This window comes from Myotis lucifugus, unplaced genomic scaffold (assembly GCF_000147115.1).
Source record: "Myotis lucifugus unplaced genomic scaffold, Myoluc2.0 scaffold_105, whole genome shotgun sequence".
In the NCBI taxonomy this organism is placed as follows: Eukaryota; Metazoa; Chordata; class Mammalia; order Chiroptera; family Vespertilionidae; genus Myotis; species Myotis lucifugus.
This window is the reverse complement of record NW_005871153.1, coordinates 1,315,524-1,335,681: the sequence shown is the minus strand read 5'-3', so window position 1 is coordinate 1,335,681 and position 20,158 is coordinate 1,315,524. Positions and strand designations below refer to the sequence as shown.

Genomic DNA, 20,158 nt, shown 5'->3' with positions numbered 1-20,158 from the left:
GTGAAGATTAACAAAAAAACAAAACAAAAAAAAGGAAAACAGATAAAAAAATAAAAAGATCTCTCCCTGGAGAGATTTCTAGTCACAGAACCAATGTAGAAAAGCTTGTAAATGGAACTCTCAGTTTATTTAACACGAAGAAAGCTTAAACAGCTATTTTCAAACCTCTGAATGGTTATCCTAAAGGAGAAAGGGGATATCACTTGTATGAAGCTCCAAAAAAATCTAATCCAAGGTTTCATATCTAAGTAGTAACCAGTGGTAGGTCAAAGGATCATCGAGAAAGCTATAATTTGATACAGTAGACTGACTCTATCTCAAAGAAGAAACTCACACTTAACCATCTTTCCCAAGAAAAACACACAAATCACATGCTACAATGCCTAGTGGTTCTGTTTGGGTTATCTGTATTTTTTTTTTTTTTAATCTCTGCTTCAGTGTTTTGGAATCCATAAATTAAAGGCTTATTCAATGCCTGGGAGCTAATTAGTCTTTCTTTCCACTTCTAAGATTGTTGAATACTACTCATCCAATGAAAAAGAAGTAAAATAGCTATATGGACCTAAAAGTCTCATATAGTTTGAATCCTGTATAGATGCAATCCTGTATAGATGCAATGAAAGCACTGTACAGATCCCAAACAGTACCAGTCTGTCAAAAGCTTACAGCCACATTGTGGAAAATAATACAAAACAATCAACAGAATAAGTTTGTATATAAATAACATTTAAAAAAATGTTTTTATAGGTAAATCCTGTGGGATTTCAATCTCCATCTCTCTCTTCTCTCCTTCTCTCTCCCTGATTTAATTCCCGGTCAAGGGCACATACCTCGGTTAGGGCAAGTGTGGTAGGGAACCAATCAATATGTCTCTCTCACATTGATGTGGTTTTTATTTTCTCTCTCTCTCCCTCCCCCCTTCCATTCTCTCTAAAAAAAAAAAAAAAAAAAGAAAGAAAAAGAAAGAAAGAAAAAAAACCAATGGAAAATATGTCCTCGGGTGAGAATTAACAAAACAAAACAAAGTGCTGGGTTTGGAAAATTTATCCCTGTATTTGTTTTCCCCTAAGCATTTTATTCAATTCTATACTTTGGAAAATGGTTTCACCAGTGCTAAGCATGTTACAGAGATGTAGATTTCAGCTCTAACTTCATATAAGTAAAGGGAGTCTGAAATGGCATGGGCTGCCCACTGACTTCTGTGCTGATAATGTTCCAACACATACTGAACAATCAGTTGTTAGGCGTGTCGCAAAGGGATTTATGTGCCTAGTAAATGTCAGTCCAGTGACTTCCAAAGTCCCTTCTAATTTTAAGGTTTGAATCCTGTGATTACTATAGAGCCTAAGTAGAAGTACATATAACAAAGTGTGAACCAATTTCTGTAAGGGTTCTGACAATGCCTAGTGGGTCTGTTTGGGTTATCTGTATTTTTTTTTTTAATCTCTGCTTCAGTGTTTTGGAATCCATAAATTAAAGGCTTATTCAATGCCTGGGAGCTAATTAGTCTTTCTTTCCACTTCTAAGATTGTTGAATACTACTCATCCAATGAAAAAGAAGTAAAATAGCTATATGGACCTAAAAGTCTCATATAGGATTGAAGGGAGAGTATTTTGGTATACCCACTTAAGAAAAACTGGCAGTGCCCGGCTGGTGTGGCTCAGTGGTTGAGCACTGACTCATAAACCAGGAGGTGATGGTTGGATTCCCTATAGGGTACATACCCAGGTTGCTGGCTCAATCCCCAGGAGGGGGCATGCAGGAGGCAGCCAACCAATGATTCTCTCTCATCATTGATGTTTCTATCTTACTCTCCCCCTCCCTCTCTCTGAAATCAATAAAAAAAGAAACTGGCAATATCTAATGAAGTTCAACTTCATATCCTACAACCAGAAATTTCACTCCTACATATCTACCTCAGAAATTCATATATATGTTCACCAAACACTGACCTAGCAGCACTATAAATTGTGGCAGTCATACAATAGAAAAAAGGCAGTAAGGAGAATAAACTACGACTTTACATGGATGAATCTCAAAAACATAATATGAGCAAAATGAGTCAGGTATGAAAAAGCACAGAGTATATGATTTAATTTATACAGACTTCAAAAACAGGCAAACTCATCTACAGTGTTAGAAATCAGATAGTGGCTACCTTAAGTGGGAAGAATGTAAGTAGTTAACTTAAGAGTGTGTGAAAAAGAAAAAAAAAGAGTGTGTGTGTGTATGTGTATATCTGTGTAACTGTAACAGGGCAGGAGGAAGGACTCTGGAATGCCAGTAATGTTCCATGTCTAAATCAAAGTGCTCAAATACTCACAAAGTCAAATTAACTTGTATACGTACTTTTGTATATGTGTTATTCTTCAATAAAAACTTTGTTGAAAAAGAGAACTATCCCTTCTTCAGGAATACCTCATAATAGACATCAAAAGCTTAAGGAAAGCCCTAGTCGGTTTGGCTCAGTGGATAGAGCATCAGTGGATAGGCCGGCGGACTGAAGGGTCTTGGGTTCGATTCTGGTCAAGGGCATATGCCCGGGTTGCGGGCTTGACCCCTAGTGGGGTGCATGCAGGGGACAGCCGAAAAATAATTCTCTCTCATTACTGATGTTTCTATCTCTCACTTCCTCTCTGAAATCAATAAAAATATTTTAGAAAAAAAAAAGCTTAAGGAAAGAGTCAGTCTCCTTTTGAGGATCCTATTAGAAGGCTTGTCCTCATATAGTTTGGGTGATCTGGACTAGTGCTAAAGAGACCAACGAGCCATGAAAAAAATATACATAATTGGCCAATTCCTGGATGGAATTAAAGATACAATTCAATACTGGTGCTTAAAGACACTGGCTTCCTTCATTGTACTTCTTGAACCATTTCTAATGGCTAGATGCATTTTTACACTAACCTGTAGCAATAGCTGCCTCCACGGAGATCTGGATCCAAGTTTAAATCCCTTTTAAAGGCAGAAATTGGGCCAGAAGTTGCATATTCATGTTATGAATTCTATTCTACATCTTGTTAGCTATTTAACCAGGAAAATTTTACAAGAGTAGATAGATCTGTCACTATTTGTTAAACCAGGTCATGATTTCCAGAATGCCTTAAAAGATGAAATATATTAAAAAATAAATATGAATAAAAATCCAACCCCATTTCACATAAAACAAAGCAGAAAAACAGTAAGGAGTTATAATAAAAGATCAAACTGATAGAATAAGAGCTAAATATCATTACAATGTTCTTACCGGTGCAGTTTGCCACCATAAAATGGCTTAGTATGAAAAGTGATGCTGGCTGAATAACCAGTTTTTGCACAGTTGACACTGACTTTGCCACCCAGTTCCACCCAAGGAACAGTTAAAATTGACCGGGCATATGCACAAGGTAGAGAAAATGTATATTCTTCTCCATGCTCCAATAGACAAAGGATACCTGAATGTAAAAACATGAAGGTTATTAATATAGTAAAAAAAACAGCTATGAAAAATCCATATTATGTTTTCTCCTGTTTAGTAAATAAACATAATTTTGCTTAATTTTCATTTAGCTTTGGATGAAACTGGCTTCATTTACAATTGTATTTGACACCAATTCCTGCTAATAGTGAATCAAGGTTACTTCCACTATGACCTGTTTCGGTGGGGTCATAAAATCAGAAAATGTTCAGTGGAAATAGTACAAGAGTTCCCTCTAACGATCCTAAAAATAAAAACCCTTAAGTCAGAGTTTAAGGCCATGCTATACTGCATTATACTAAGATCTGATCATTACTAATTACATAAAGTACTTAGTATTAACAACTTTTTCAGCAGTTTGGAAATAACTTAGTTTAATGTCATGGAGTCATAGACCTTAATCTTAGATGGTATGATGAAAAGTGTTCTTCATTCTATTTTATGTATATTAAGAAAAAAATAAAATTTTATGACAAAACTATGGTCACCAAAATTCTGTTTGCCAAATTCTGAAGTATTTATGGTAAAGTTACAAGAGACAGAAGTGGTAGTTTTCAAAAAAATTACTCTAAATGGGCTTTTTACATATTAACTGATGCCATATTGAAGATAGTTTTAAAAAAACATATAAAGAGGGAATTAAATTAATGACTAATCAATCTATCTATATATATAAAAGGACCAGTAGCTATGATGTGCAATGACCACCAGGGGGCAGACACTCAACGCAGGAGCTGCTGAGCTGTGGTGACTTGGCAGCAGTCGTTCTCGGGTGACACACCCCAGAACCAGAGAGGAAGGAGCCTGATTCTGGGGTGCGTCGTCTGAGAACTGCCCTCTTGCAATCCGGGACCCCTCGGGGGATGATGGAGAGCCGGTTTCGGCTGATCCCTGCAAGCCAGGCCGAGGGACCCCACCTGCCAGAGGGACCCCGCTCACTCCGCAGATGCCCTTTGAGCCCCAGCGCCGCCCCAGGTACGGCCGGCTGGGGAGGAACTGAGGGAGGTTGGCTCCAGGGCTTGTCCGGCCTGTCTCGCTCAGTTCCACCCCGCCAGCCACTTTCTAATTAATCTCTTTTCAATGTGCACGAATCCGTGCACCAGGGCACTAGTACTAAATAATTAAGAGACTCTAAGAAGACTTGAGCTCTATTACCAACTTTAGCTTATTACCTAGTTACCATCAAAATAATTACTGAACTGGATATGTACCACTGGTCCGAACAGTTCCAGTATCTCTCTCTTAATGAATGCTCATTAAGTACTCTGTTCTTAATATTCACAAATTAGGGCAAGAGTTATAAAATATTTTAATACAGTTAATTTTTAGGATAAGCAAATAGACAAACTGAGAGTCTACTTTACATGCAGTAACACCAAGTGTTTTTTTTATTGCCCTTAGTAGTTTTTAAAAAAAAGATATTTTTATTGATTTCAGAGAGGAAGGGAGAGGGAGAGAGAAACATCCATAAGTGCCGAAACCGGTTTGGCTCAGTGGATAGAGCGTCGGTCTGCGGACTGAGAGGTCCCAGGTTCGATTCTGGTCAGGGGCATGTACCTGGGTTGCGGGCACATCCCCAGTAGGAGATGTGCAGGAGGCAGCTGATCGATGTTTCTCTCTCATCGATGTTTCTGACTCTCTATCTCTCTCCCTTCCTCTCTGTAAAAAATCAATAAAATATAGTTAAAAAAAGAAAAAAAAAAGAAAAAAAGAAACATCCATAAGAGAGAACCATGGATCAGCTTCCTCCTGCATGCCCCGTACTGGTGATCTGGGGATCGAGTCCGCAACCTGGGCATGTGCCCTGACCGTGAATCGAACCTGTGACCTCCTGGTTCATAGGTCGATGCTCAACCACTGAGTCACGCTGGCCGGGTACCCTTAGTAGTTTTCATAAAGGGCAACAATAAATCAAGAATTATCGCCCTAACCAGTTTTGCTCAGTGGATAGAGCGTCGGCCTGCGGACTGAAGGGTCCCAGGTTCGATTCCAGTCAAGGGCATGTACCTTAGTTGTGGGTGCATCCCCAGTAGGGGGTGTGCAGGAGGCAGCTGATCGATGTTTCTCTCTCATTGATGCTTCTAACTCTCTATCCCTCTCCCTTCCTCTCTGTAAAAAATCAATAAAATATATTTAAAAAAATTATCGAGCCATTTCATAGGGGATATGGTTCTGGCTATATTTATATATAATGGGAGATGTCAGAAGACATAATTTACTTGGGTATACTTCGTGTTTAATGATAAATTGATTAATTCAAAGTTGGAAAAGATATATTTTTATTACTTTTCTAAAAATATATGATCTTATAAACTGGATTTATAATCTTTGATTTCTAGGAATACATTTTACCTAAGTAGCATACAGTGTGGAATTTAAGATCTGAAGAAATAAATACCCAGTTTCAAATGTATGTGATAATACACTAGTAGAAACAACTGAGATCCAAAGAATTCTAAAATCTCATTTATCTAATAAACAGAACTTTCCTCAACTATTAAATAAAAACATGACTTCTGCCTGGCTGGTGTGGCTCAGAGATTGAGCGTCAACCTATGAACCAGGAGGTCACGGTTCGATTTCCAGTCACTGCACTTGCCGGGTTGGGTTACAGGCTCAATCTCTAATGGGGAGGCAGCCAATCAATGATTCTCTCTCATCATTGATGTTTCTATCTCTTTCTCCCTATCCCATTCTCTCTGAAATCAATAAAAATATATTTTAAAAAAATAATAAAATATAAAACATAGCTGCTATAGGAGCAAAATGAATTGTCTTAAGTCCCATTCTATGATTTAATTTACTTTCTTTTGAGGGTAACCAATAACAATTTAATTTCTAAAAGGCGATTCATGAATACTTAATTAGGACTTAAATAATAAAAAATTATCTATTATATACCTCCTCCACAATTAATGCATGGTTAAGATATTAATGTTTTTCCTCATATCTTGAGGTATTTCCTTTCTTGGAGCGGGAGAGGCTACCATTACCAGTTTCCCTCTGTTATATGAGCTGATAAGATAACTGTCCTCAGGAAGAATGTGCCAAAGAATGAGGTTCTATGCCTCCTTCTGGCTATGCCTTTCTTAACCTGAATTACCCAGACACATCCCATCATCTAGACTTCAGTTTTTTAATCTATAAAATAAAATGTATTTATGAAGAGCTCAGGGCTAATGTTAAAAGCTGTAGGTGGCAAAATTTATTTTTAAACTAATAAAATATTTTCTAATGTTATAAAACTCTTGCTTAGTTTGAAACATTATCTGGAAAACGGTTAGATTCACAACAGATGTTAAAAATACTATAGGAAAAACTGAAATGGGGATAAAGTATTTTCTTTGCAGCTACAATAACACAATCTCAAAATGTTAGAGTCACAGGTTTAATTATGTCCTACACTGTTAAGTTTACATTCAGAACAAATTATTCTATGAACAATGGTGTTCTCTTAACATTAAAATGGTAGTTTTTTTCTGCCTTTATACAGGGTAGGACAAAAGTAGGTTTTACAATTTTGAGTATGCAAAGGAGTTTATTCTTGTATTATTATTTATCATTGTATTATTTTCCATACAAACAACTGTAAACTTACTTTTGTCCCACCCTGTATTTGCATTAATTCTGCGATGATTTCTGTGGAGGTTTTTTTTGTTTTGTTTTGTTTTTTGGTATTCTTGGCCAAAAAACACTGTATTTCCTAAATTATTTTTTCATAATCTTTAGCTGAAGTAGAATTAAAGTTTGGCAATGTATTTTAAAATAGTCTGTGAATATCTCCTTACAAATGTGAATATATTTAAAAGAAATAGAAAAGATGAAGATTTACCTACAAGCTATTTCTTGAGTGCTTTTTATAATAATGAAAACATATATTTTAAAGTACTATCAGTGACATGGGAAAATTAATATTTAGTGTAAAAAAAAAGTGGGACAGAAAACTATATGGAGAGAATTACTCCTAAGTTTATAAAACTAAAATAAAAGTATGAACATACACACACACAAAAATACAAAATGTTAGCTAAATTTATTCATTTCTGAATGGAAAGATTAGAGATGCTTTTATTTTCTCCTTGATACTCTTCTAAATTTTCCGAATTTTCTACAATAAAAATATTTTACATTTAAAATCAGGAAAAACTGATGTAAAAGAAGAATTTATATTTTTCCATAAATACGCCCCGTCGCCCCACCAGCATTCTGGAACATACTAGGAAATGGGAAAAAAAAGTAGTATACATAACATTTCAAATTTATAATTAATATTCATCTAGATTCCCAAAATTTAAGATTATAGTTTGATATTAAAAACTGGAGAAGAATTTTTCTACTTACCTTCTCCAACCATCGTCACGCCTATCGACATGCCTAAGAATTTGCTCTTAGTCCAGACATGCGCATTTACGCACATCTTCCTCTCTGCACATTCTGCATAAAATCCTGATACTGGAGGATGATGGGAAACCTGTTCAGCAACAAATCTGACTGTATAGCAGTCTGGTCCGACCTGGCTTAAAGCCTCCTCCGATAGAGGAGCATGATTTGTGACTGCCTGGGTGGAAGAGTTGCTAGTAACACTGGATGCTACCTCGCTTTTTGGCATCTTCCAGGAACAGTGAAATGTTTCTCCAATGATAGGATTGTATGGTTTCTTAGCAATGGCTCCCTTACGGCCTTCATGAAATGAGGTAAGGTAGTACTCAACAAAACGAATCATCCTGTCCTCAGCTGTGGCTCCATTACTGATGGCTATAAATAGATCTGGATGAGACATAAAGTCTGCATACATTTCCAGCAAGGAACGCTTCTCTAGGATAAATGTAGGAAGCACCACCTAAAACAATAAAAACAACAAAAAAGAGAAATTTTAATCCAATGTAGATAACTGTTCTTATCTCTCAAAAAACATTTCAGCCTAAATGGGTATTAACCCTTTGAGTGCCAACCAATATCCTAGGAACTATGCTAAAATTGCCAAGGCATTTTTGCTGATTTTACAGCAGTTTAGGAAAAAAATTATGAATCACATGTAAATGAAGTTACATATTCAATATCTTCCACAAAATTGTCATCATCACAGCAAGAATTGACATATTTAGCAATATCATCATCACTAATAAAAGCAGACTTAGAACTGGACACTGCAGGAGGAGTGCGATAGCGCTCCCAGCACTTTTGGCAAAAGACAGGAGGAGCGCGATCGCGCTCCCCGGCACCCAAGGGGTTAAACACAAAGCCACAAAGCTCATTAAAAAATAAGTATTCATTTTACCAATTATACATAAATAAAAAATTTTTAAAGATTTTTAAAAAGCATGCTTAGCCCTAGCCGGTTTGGCTCCGTGGATAGAGTGTGGGCCTGTGGACTGAAGGGTCCCAGGTTTGATTCCGGTCAAGGGCACATGCCTGGGTTGTGGGCTCAATACCCAGTAGGGGGTGTGCAGGAGGCAGCCGATTAGTGATTCTCTTTCATCACTGATGTTTCTCTCTCTCTTTCTTTCCCTTCCTCTCTGAAATCAATAAAAATATATTTTAAAAAATAAAAGCATGCTTAAAAGGAAACAAAAACCTTCCCAAGTGGAGAGAAAAGAAGAAAAAAAAGAGAGAACCAGGGAGTCCAATAGCCATGTAATGAGTTTCAGAGAGAGAGAGCAGCAAAAAAATGGAGAGAAAATTACCAATGAAATAAGATTTTAGAGAACTGAAAAATATGAGTTTTCATATAGAAAAGGTCCACCAAGTGCCCAAAAACAATAGATAAAAAGAATCCTATACCAAGATATGTTACTGCTGTCTGGATGGGCTGAAGACACTCATTTCACCCATAGACACGTTGTGGCTTCAATCTACTGCTGAGAGTTGGAGGTAAGTCATGGCTGGCTTAGAAGCAGAAAATACTGAGCAGCTTACTCTCACTGCCTACATTCCTTATTCAGCTAAACTTGTGCTGGCTATTCACTTTTTTCTAAGAGAAGTAACTCTGTTAAGGGGTACATATATAGGTGGTAAAACTATAAAGGAAAGTATGAGGATGATTAACACAAAAGTCAAGTAAGTAGTTGCATCTAGGAAAAAGCAGGGGACTAAAACCAGGAGGAGCATTCAGAGAGCTTCCAAGTTCTGACAATCTATATATATAAAAGCCTAAGTGACCAGTCGCTATGATGTACACTGACCACCAGGGGACAGACACTCAAAGCACAGGATCGGGCTCCCTCCTGTCTGGATCAGGCCTGTGGGGATCGGGCCAAAACCGACTATCTGACATCCCCTGAGGGGTCCCAGATTGTGAGAGGGCACAGGCTAGGCCAGTGGTCGGCAAACTCATTAGTCAACAGAGCCAAATATCAACAGTACAACGATTGAAATTTCTTTTGAGAGCCCAATTTTTTAAACTATATAGGTAGGTACATTGTTATTAACTTGATTAGGGTACTCCTAAGGCTTAGGAAGAGCCACACTCAAGGGGCCAAAGGGCCGCATGTGGCTCGCGAGCTGCAGTTTGCCGACCACTGGGCTAGGCCAAGGGATCCCACCGGGCCTCTAGTGTTCTATAACTTAACCTGAGTTGTGGGTACATGGGTAATCATTTCACCATTGCACTTTGAAATGTTTATATGCATTCTATTTAGTCTTCTGTGTGTAGAACACATGTCACCAAAACATCTAAAAAAGGAAATGCAACGAAATTAGATATAAACTATAATTATATGAAGAAAGATTGCAAGGGAATCTCAGAAAGTGAGAGTTAGGTCGTTAAGGTGGTAAAATTATAGAAGATTTTCCCCTTTATTTTCCAAAACCTTCTGTGAAATATTTAATTATACTAAATTCATAATATTATTTAAAAAGGAATAAATGAACAGTGGGGAAAATGTACGTTATTTACTCACAACATGCAGGCTACAAACGTGGTTACCTTCTTTTTCTTGCTGTAGTCCCAGCACCTAGTACAGTGTCTGGACTATAAGAGGGGTTCAATAAATATTTGTTGTGTCAGTGTTATTGTAGATAAGAGGTAGATGTGACTGCAGTTTAGTCACCAGGTTCTTTAATGTTGTTCGAAAAGCACCATTTTAAAAAAAGTCATGTGAATGTTTGTACTCCGTGATTGGTAAATATTAGTGACCTTATATACACACCTTTTGCAAATTTATTTATTTTTACTGACTTTAGAGAGAGGATGAGGGAGAGAGAGATAACATCGATATTAGAGAGAAACATTGATCACTTGCCTCCCATATGTGCCCTGACCAGAGATTGAATCTGCAACCTTTTGGTGTATGGACGACATCCAACCAATTGAACATCAGCCAGGGCTATATATACATCTTTTTCTTTTTTTTAATATATTTTATTGTTTTTTTCAGAGAGGAAGGGAGAGGGATAGAGAGTTAGAAACATTGATGAGAGAGAAACATCGCTCAGCTGCCTCCTGCACGCCCCCTACTGGGGATGTGCCCGCAACCAAGGTACATGCCCTTGACCAGAATTGAACCTGGGACCCTTCAGTCCGCAGGTCGACGCTCTATCCACTGAGCCAAACCAGTTAGGGGTTTCTTTTTTTAAAATACATTTTTTTATTGATTTCAGAGAGGAAGGGAGAGGGAGAAAGAGATAGAAACATCAATGATGAGAATCATTGATCGGCTGCCTCCTGCATGCCACACCCCACACTGGGGATTGAGCCCGCACCCCAGGCATGTGCCCTTGACCGAAATCAAACCCGGGACCCTTCAGTCCGCAGGCTGACACTCTATCCACTGAGCCTAATCAGCCAGGGATATGCATCTTTTAAATTAACAAGGCACAAATGTGGGGAAAGTATATTATATACAGTTATTCATGCCAAGATAGCGCTTAACCATCTGCATTACTATCACAGCACATTTTTTTCAAATGTCTTATGCCTCATAAACCACAACACTGTACTTATGCCTTATGTACCCAAGTCTTCTAAAGGACAGCAAATCCCTTATATAATTACTCGTTATAACTAATTTTAAAACTAACAGTCTTTTCTGAACCACTAATATGAAAATATTTCTAGAATAAAAATGATAGCTCTAACCGGTTTGGCTCAGTGGATAAAGCGTTGGTCTGCGGACTAAAGGGTCCCAGGTTCGATTCAGACAGATCAAGGGCATGTACCTTGGTTACGGGCACATCCCCAGTAGGGGGTGTGCAAGAGGCAGCTGATTGATGTTTCTCTCTCATTGATGTTTCTAACTCTCTATCCCTCTCCCTTCCTCTCTGTAAAAAATCAATAAAATATATTTGAAAAAAAAATGATACCCAATTGAAATGTTAGATGAACATGAAAGGTTAATGGGTTTCTTTATTAATTCCAAAAATGTCTGCTTCTTAGCAGGCTATTAATTCCATTCTTTTTATTCTTTTAAGCTTTAATTGGCTTTATTAAGTGATTCATGAATCGGGCAGTATTCCATCTATCAACTAGAAGTGTACTCCCCACTCCACTTACTTTTAAACTCTCCTATAATGACTGTAAGTTTAAGAGAATAAAAAAATAAAAAGAAAATAAATGTTTTTTTTCAAAATTTGAAATACTTCTAATGAATATAAAAGGCAATATGCTTTCTATTCAAATTGTATCTTCAGATGAATAATTCACTGAATCAAACAACCTTTTAACCTACTTTCACTATTTCAGTGGCATAAAAAACCTCAATTTGAAATACACTTCATAAGTCAATTTTGAAATGCCATACTAATGCAAAGTAATATTAGTAGTAATTCAAAGTACACAATCCACAGTAGTAAATATTTCACATATATAGGTTTTAAACCTGATTGTGTGTGTGTGTGTGTATGTATGTATGTGTGTGTGTGTGTGTGTGTGTATATATATATTTTTTTTTAATTTTTTTTTTAATCCTCACCCGAGGATATTTTTCCATTGATTTTTAGAGAGAGTGGAAGAGAGAGGGAAAGACAGAGGGAACATTGATGTGAGAGAAACATACTGACTGGCTGCCTCCTGCACGAGTCCCGACCAGGGCTGGGGCAGGAGAGGAGCCTGCAACCAAGGTACGTGCCCTTGACTGGAATGGAACCTGGGACCCTTTGGTCTGCAGGCTGATGCTTTATCCACTGAGCCAAACCAGCTAGTGCTAAGCCTGATTATTTTTTTAAATTGACATAGATTAACTGTTAAACACAAATTAAGGCATACTAATTAAATAACCTAAGAATGGAGAAGACTGGCTTAAAATTAAAAACTATAGATCAGTGCTAATAAAACTTGAATGTATACATGAGTCACCTTGGAGTCTTATTAAAATGCAGTACCTGGCCCTAACCGGTTTGGCTCAGTGGATAGAGCGTCGGCCTGCGGACTCAGGGGTCCCGGGTTCGATTCCGGTCAAGGGCATGTACCTTGGTTGCAGGCACATCCCCAGTAGGGAGTGTGCAGGAGGCGGCTGATCGATGTTTCTCTCTTATCGATGTTTCTAACTCTCTGTCCCTCTCCCTTCCTCTCTGTAAAAAATCAATAAAATATATTTTTAAAAAATGCAGTACCTGGTCCTCTGAGTCTGGGATTGGGGGCTAAGATTTTGCATTTCTAACAAATTCTCAGGTAATGGTGATTCTACTAGTCTTCAGACCACATTCCTTGGCCCCCGCACCAGTTTCATTGATGTATAATTGACAAACTGTAAGATATTTTAAGTATACATTGTGGTAATTTGATATACACATATATTGTGAAAGGATTCCTACTATCTAGTTAATTCAGACATAGTCTGCAACCTATGTATGGCCTTTGGGTCAAATCTGGCATCCTGTTTTTATATATAAAGTTTTGTTGAAACATAGCCACGCCCAATTCAACATATTATCTATGGCTACTAAGGCAGAGTTAAGTAGTTCCAACAGAGACCTATGCCCACATAGCCAAAAAATAATTACTTTCTGGTCCTTTACAGAAAATGTTTGTTATAGATAATACCCAAAATGTGCTATCCAACATGGGAAGTAAGAGTAAAGTAGAAGCATCAATACCTTTCATGGTTTTGGGATTATACATGATTGTGGGATTATACATCCTTTTCTTTTTCTTTTTTGTTAATCATCACAGGATATTTTTTCCATTGATTTTCAGAGAGAGAGTGGAAGGGTGAGGGAAAGACACACAGAGAGAGAAACATCAACTGGTTGCCTCCTGCACACTGGGGCCAGGGATGGGGGACTGAGCAAAGCTGGCTAGGACCATCCATTTCTTTAGATTTCAGTTCTGTCTACCAATGGACCTCTTTAATTTTGTACAGAAGCAAGAATGTAAACCCTCATTTGCTATGCAACTTCCTGCTGGTGATATTTTTTAAAATAAGAAATCACTTTAATGGCCGAAATCGGTTTGGCTCAGTGGATAGAGCGTCGGCCTGCGGACTCAAGGGTCCCGGATTCGATTCCGGTCAAGGGCATGTACCTGGGTTGCGGGCACATCCCCAGTGGGGGGTGTGCAGGAGGCAGCTGATCGATGTTTCTCTCTCATCGATGTTTCTAACTCTCTATCTCTCTCCCTTCCTCTCTGTAAAAAATCAATAAAATATATTTAAAAAAAAAAAGAAATCACTTTAATGAAAATAAGAAATGCTGATCAAGAGACTAAGAAACAAACTCATAAAGACTAAAAAGCCCTGACAACGTTAATGAGTACAGGTAGAGCACGTATAGCCCTGACCCAATGATCTCCACAGACAGTTTATCCCATCACTTACTCTTGTTAAATCCATGCCCAGCTTGAGCTGTGACAAGAGATGTAGGATAACACTGCGTTGCTCTTCCACAGCTCCCAGGTCATCCTCCTTGTTGTCACAAGTATCCTCCACCTCATCATCTGTATTTATTTCTTCAGGTTCCTTGATGCAAAACAAGTCTATTGTTACAAATGCTTATTAACATCCTTTAAGAAAAAAGTTTAAACATCAGACTTGAAGGCATTTATGTTGGGCCTAAATCAATCTGAGAATACGCAAAAATATTTTTACAAATGTAACTTCCGTCACCTGGTCATGGAATAGATTTACTTCAATGAAACCATTATTGCTGATGCTCAACTTTTTAAGATCTTGCCATATATATCACATATAAAATACATATATTTTGCAAAAGTAGGGTATTTCAAAGAGTGAAAAATGTCACTTCTGAATCTCAGGCTATGTAGGCATTGACCACCTGCCTGGGAATACCACCACTACCTATAACTTAAGTTCAAGATATTTTGAGACAAATATTTGTCCTATTTTAAGTTAAAACCAAAAAAGTAAACTTTTAAAGTGACTGTGCATATCAAATTTAACTACTGTAATCTATATTCATTCATTCTTGGAGTTGTCAGGAAGAAACCTAGGGTATAGAAATCCTGCAGTTACTCATGCCTTCTTCTTCTTCTTTTTTAAAAATTGATCTTAGGGAGAGGAAGGCAGGGAGAGAGAGGGAAGAGAAACATCAATCAGTTGTCTCCTGTGTGCACCCTGACCAGGTGTACGGGATGATGCCCAACCAACTGAGCCACACCAGCCAGGGCCCTCATGCCATATTAATACCACAAAAAGTTCTTTGCCCAGCTCTTCAATCAGTCCATCAGTCAGTCAATCAAACAGCCCCTTGGAAAATTGAAAATGTTTACCTTTATCTCATTAAGGTCTTAGCTGCAAATAATTGGTTAAAAGAAACTTAATTTCTTATTTATTTCTATTTAAACATCAAATACCAGTTTCAAATCCCAAGTGCCAAAAGCCAATTCCAGCATGTCATAATTGCAAGTTTCATCAAAAGGTTGATGGAACTTGGGGACTCAACAAGGGCTGAGTCACATATGTTATCACCTGTTGGGAATGGCTGAGGGCATTTCCCCAAACCTGAAAAGGATGCATTAAATGATTGCTTGCTGCCAGACAACTCAGGGCATCTTAATCTACATGTTATTGCCTCCTACTGGCCAAACACCTGAACAGCCATAGGCAAATTCTTCCAATCTGACAATGGATTCTATACCTAAACCTACCCTTTGAAGTATATATCTCCACCTTGCCTTAGGACAATTTGTGTTAATAAATAGCAAGGGGTCCTGAGACAAGGAGAACTTAGTTCCTTTAGCTAAGTCTTCTCTGACTCCCTATAATGCCTTTCAAAATTATGTTTCGTCTCTGGACTCTAATTTATGCACAGCGCCTTCTCCAGATTGCTGAACCCTTCTAGAAGCTGGATCAAGACCACTGGCGTTACCCAAGATTCTAAAGAACCTTATCAGATGTCACTTTCCATGTTTATCTCGGGGTGGTGTCCCATCTCTCTCATGGTACCTCTTCTTACTACCTCTATGCAAGACAGTTTCATATATGTATATTGCCTTTAGTACTGTATTAGATTTTAAGTTATGAGGATTTTAAAAAGGAAATAACTTTCCTTTTTTTAAGGCAAGATTTCCTTCTTTTTTAAAAAAAATATATTTTTATTGATTTCAGAGAGAGAGGAAGGGAAAAGGAGAGAAAGAAACATCAATGATGAGAGAGAATCATTCATCGGCTGCCTTCTGCATGCCCCACACTGGGGATAGAGCCCACAACCTGGGCATGTGCCCTGACTGGGAATTGAACAGTGACCTCCTGGTTCATAGGTTGATGCTCAACTACTGAGTCATGCTGGTCAGTCAGGCATAACTTTCCTTTTTAAAGATGTCTCTGCCTTTGGTTTTCTCGTCCCATAACCAAATCCTATCATACAAGAAGTCAATCTATTTTGTGTAGCTAGGCAAAGAAAACCAATCCTAATCAGGCACAAAATCAAGAACTTAATGATCTCTCAAAATACAACAAAATATCAAACACAGTGACAGAGTTAAAGGGTAGTGGGTTTCTGGCCATTCTTCTGCCTCTTTCTCCTTTTTTCCTCTTTTCTTCTACCAAGGAAATCTGTATCTGCTCAAATTCTGATAAATCAATTAATGGCCTAGTTCATTTCCTCATGTCAAGACCACACAATTATTGTTTGTATAAATCAGAATTACTTTTGTTTTTATGAGCTTGAAGAGAAATTCCAAAGGCTTTCTCACTTCCTCCTTTCAATGACTAGGAAGTCTCTCCAGGAAATATTTCCTGTTATCTATCCTAAATCATTTGCACAATATAGTTTAAGTAAGCATTCTTGGGAATGTCTACTCATCATAAAATGGGGGTGGGGGGGCTGATTATCCCCCTCTCTATGTATGGATATTAACTATAATAATTATTCACTTGAGAAAAGTTGAAAAACACACACACACATACACACACAACCTAACAGGTCTTGATTATATAATGTTCTCCAACACTCTGAATAGGTACCACTGCATTGGGGTCATAACCTAGGACACAGATTAATAATGCAAATGTAACCCTAACATGATTATACAAGATAAAGTTTACTTTGCAGTTTCTCCTAATAAAATAGTATTAAATTAAAGAAATAAAGCATAATCTGGCAGAAAACCTATTTAAAGAAATATAGTTTTTATTGTATTTATAAAAATAGTCACCTCACTTATTAGAATAGAAAAAAAAGAAATTCTATTGACTAATACTGATTCTAAAACCTGGTATGAATAAAAAAATTTGGAAGGTCTTCTTTCTTTTTAAAACAGCTCTTCTTACAGGTAACCATGTCTTTCTAAAGAAAAGCTTAAGGTAAAAAAATAAAAAAAATAAAGCATTACCAAATTTCAAATAAATATGAGCAAATGTATAAAATCCCTACAAAACCAGAATGGTTAGCAAATACAGTAGTACAAGGAATTCATACAATTTGGAGATTGCATGGCAAAAACACCCCCCCATTTTTTGTCCTGATTTCTGACTTGGGCACAACAGAACCAGGGGCTTCATTCTAGCCTCAGTGGGGTTTATTTCTTCCATCACCTGACATGCAATCTCCACTGCTATATATATTCCAGCTTGCATCAGCACTCATATTTCAAAAAAAGGCATACGTGAAATTTTTTGATATTCATGTCTATTATGGTATGCTTCAATTAAGTCTAATGTCTTGTAATTTAAATTTAGTAAAATGTGTACTAATTTTTTCTACTTAGATGTGATATACTTGGTCTACTCAACATTTCAAAAAATTTGAAAATATCACAATCTTCTCCTCCCCACCTCTGTGCTGCATCTCCAACATATGTCCCTATCCTGACCTCCAGCACGCTTTGTATTCTCATTTAGGAGGATAAAGATGGAGTATATAATCTATAGTTTATAGTTTTTTGACTTGCAAATTATATCTCAAGTCCTAATCTCTCTCCAAAGCTTTAATTTCATCATTTCCAATTGCTTTTTATATACATTTATAATCATTTAATCCTTTTTTCACATAAAATCCAACCATGTTCATAAATCATACTAAACCTTTTTTTCTCAAAAAGCTTTCTTCCTAACTTTCCTAGCTTGTGACTGGTACCACAATCTTATCTAGTCATTTAGGCTAAAAAACTTGGGATCAACTTTGATCCAACCCTATATCCAGTCAATTATAAGTCCAACTGATTTTTCATTTGAAGTGCATGTTACCTATTCATTTGTCTTCACTTTTACTTCTATAGCTTCTATCCACACTTTAATTACAAGTCATATACAGCAGTCTTCTTAAACATATCCATCCCTCCGCATGCTCATGACCCTATTATCTATCACATTAAGACAAAATTATTCTACATGATTTTTATGTTCCTCTGGGCACAGTTTACATTGTATTCTATGGAGCAATACTCCAGGGATTATCATTCCACACAGAATGCAACATGAATGGTCACTGGATTTGTAAAAGCCAACAACCCTCTGGTCATTTTCCATAAACCAGGTGCCCTGCTAAATTTATTTTATCTTCATAACAATCTTATACGGTATTATTATCATCCCTGCTTTACAAATGAGAAAACTGAAGCTAAGAGAGGTTAATTAATTGGCCCACGTTAATAAAAAACAAGATCTGGATTCAAAACCATCAGGCAAGCATTCTCCACAATAAGTATACATGCCTTAGTATCCCTGCTTGTGTTCCTCTCCCATCTTTGAGATTCCTTCACTACTCCTATTCAAGTCTTGTCTCCTTTCAAAGCCCAAGAACATTTCTCTCCAAAGCATTTCTTATACACTCCATCCAGTACATCTCTTTCTCTGAATACCCATATCCCAGTAGTCTAAACAATATTAATTAAGAAGAAAAAAATACTGCTTCACCTCAATTTTTCAGTATATGTGTCATGATTCCAAATCTCAGTAAAAGAACTGTCGTCTATTTTTGTGTCTCCTCTAATTCTTAACATTGGGCTTGCCATATACAACTACATAGCTTAATATTTACTGATTGACTTCACAAATGACCTTGTCAAAAAGCTGGAAAAAAACCCCAGCATTATATACTTTTTTCTTATATACTTTTTTCTTCTCCCCTGCCCACTCTGCCTGCCTCATTAAGTCAAGGCCTTTGCCAGTTTTATTTTATTTTTTTAAAAAATGTGTTTTTATTGACTTTAGAGAGAGGAGGCGGGAGGGGGGGGGGGAAAGAGAGAGAGAGAAAGAGAGAGAGAGAGAAACATTGATGTGAGAAACATCAATCGGTTGCCTCCTGCACACATCCTGACCGGGTATCAAACCCACAACCTGGGTAATATGCTATGACTGTGAAGTGAATTGATAACCATTTGGTGCATGGGATGATGCTCAACAAACTGAGCCCCACGGGCCAGGGCACCAGCTTTAGAAGTCCCGGTGTCAGCCCTAGTAGGTTTTGCTTGCAGTGGTTCTCAACCTTCTGGCCCTTTAAATACAGTTTCTCATGTTGTGACCCAACCATAAAATTATTTTCGTACTACTTCATAACTGTAATGTTGCTACTGTTATGAATCGTAATGTAAATATCTGATATGCAGGATGGTCTTAGGCGACCCCTGTGAAAGGGTCATTCGACTGCCAAAGGGGTCATGACGCACAGGTTGAGAACCGCTGGCTTAGTGGATAGAGCTTTGGCCCAAGGACTGAAGTGTCATGGGTTCGATTCTGGTCAAGGGCACGTACCTTGGTTGCAGGCTCAATCCCTGGCCCCAGTCGAGTGTTGGAGGCAACCAATTGATGTGTCTCTCTCATATCAATGTTTCTCTCTCTTTGTTTCTCCCCCTTCCTTCCACACTCTAAAAAAATTCAATGGAAAATATATCCTCAGGTGAGGATTAATAACAAAAAAGTCTCTGTGTCATATATTTCTTTTAAGAAGTAATTTGCTAATATACAAATTACCATAAACTGTGCATTACTTTTGACTCAATAATTCTAGTTAGAAATATAGCCTAAAAATATAATCCAAATAAAAAGGAGGGGGGAAAAAAGTACACAAGATGATAGAGTGCTACTATAATAAAAAACAACAACAACAATCTAGATATTCAGTAGCCTATTTCAACCTTTAATTATATAGGCCAAAATAACATAGGAAAAGTGCTTATGAGAAATATCAAGTAAAAAGAGCTTAAAAAAAACCCCACTATCTCTGTAATTACAACCATAAAAATAACAAATGTGAATCCAAAGGCAAAAAAACCAATATGATTTGCTACAGTGGTGGAATTATAAATAGAATAAAATACTCTAGCTTCTGAGAAATGTGGGATAACTAGTACTTTATAAAAATACAAA

General features: G+C 37.3%; 1 protein-coding gene across 1 annotated transcript in view; it reads right to left on the bottom strand.

Moving 5' to 3' along the window:
• OSBPL11 (oxysterol binding protein like 11) overlaps positions 1–20,158 on the bottom strand; it is a 79,791-nt gene that overhangs the window by 12,376 nt on the left and 47,257 nt on the right. The window contains exons 8-10 of the mRNA XM_006092837.3: positions 14,210–14,350; positions 7,800–8,298; positions 3,249–3,435 (exon numbers count right to left, since the gene is read on the bottom strand). Coding sequence (XP_006092899.1) covers positions 3,249–3,435; positions 7,800–8,298; positions 14,210–14,350 — 827 coding nt within the window. The remainder of the gene's footprint in view (positions 1–3,248; positions 3,436–7,799; positions 8,299–14,209; positions 14,351–20,158) is intronic.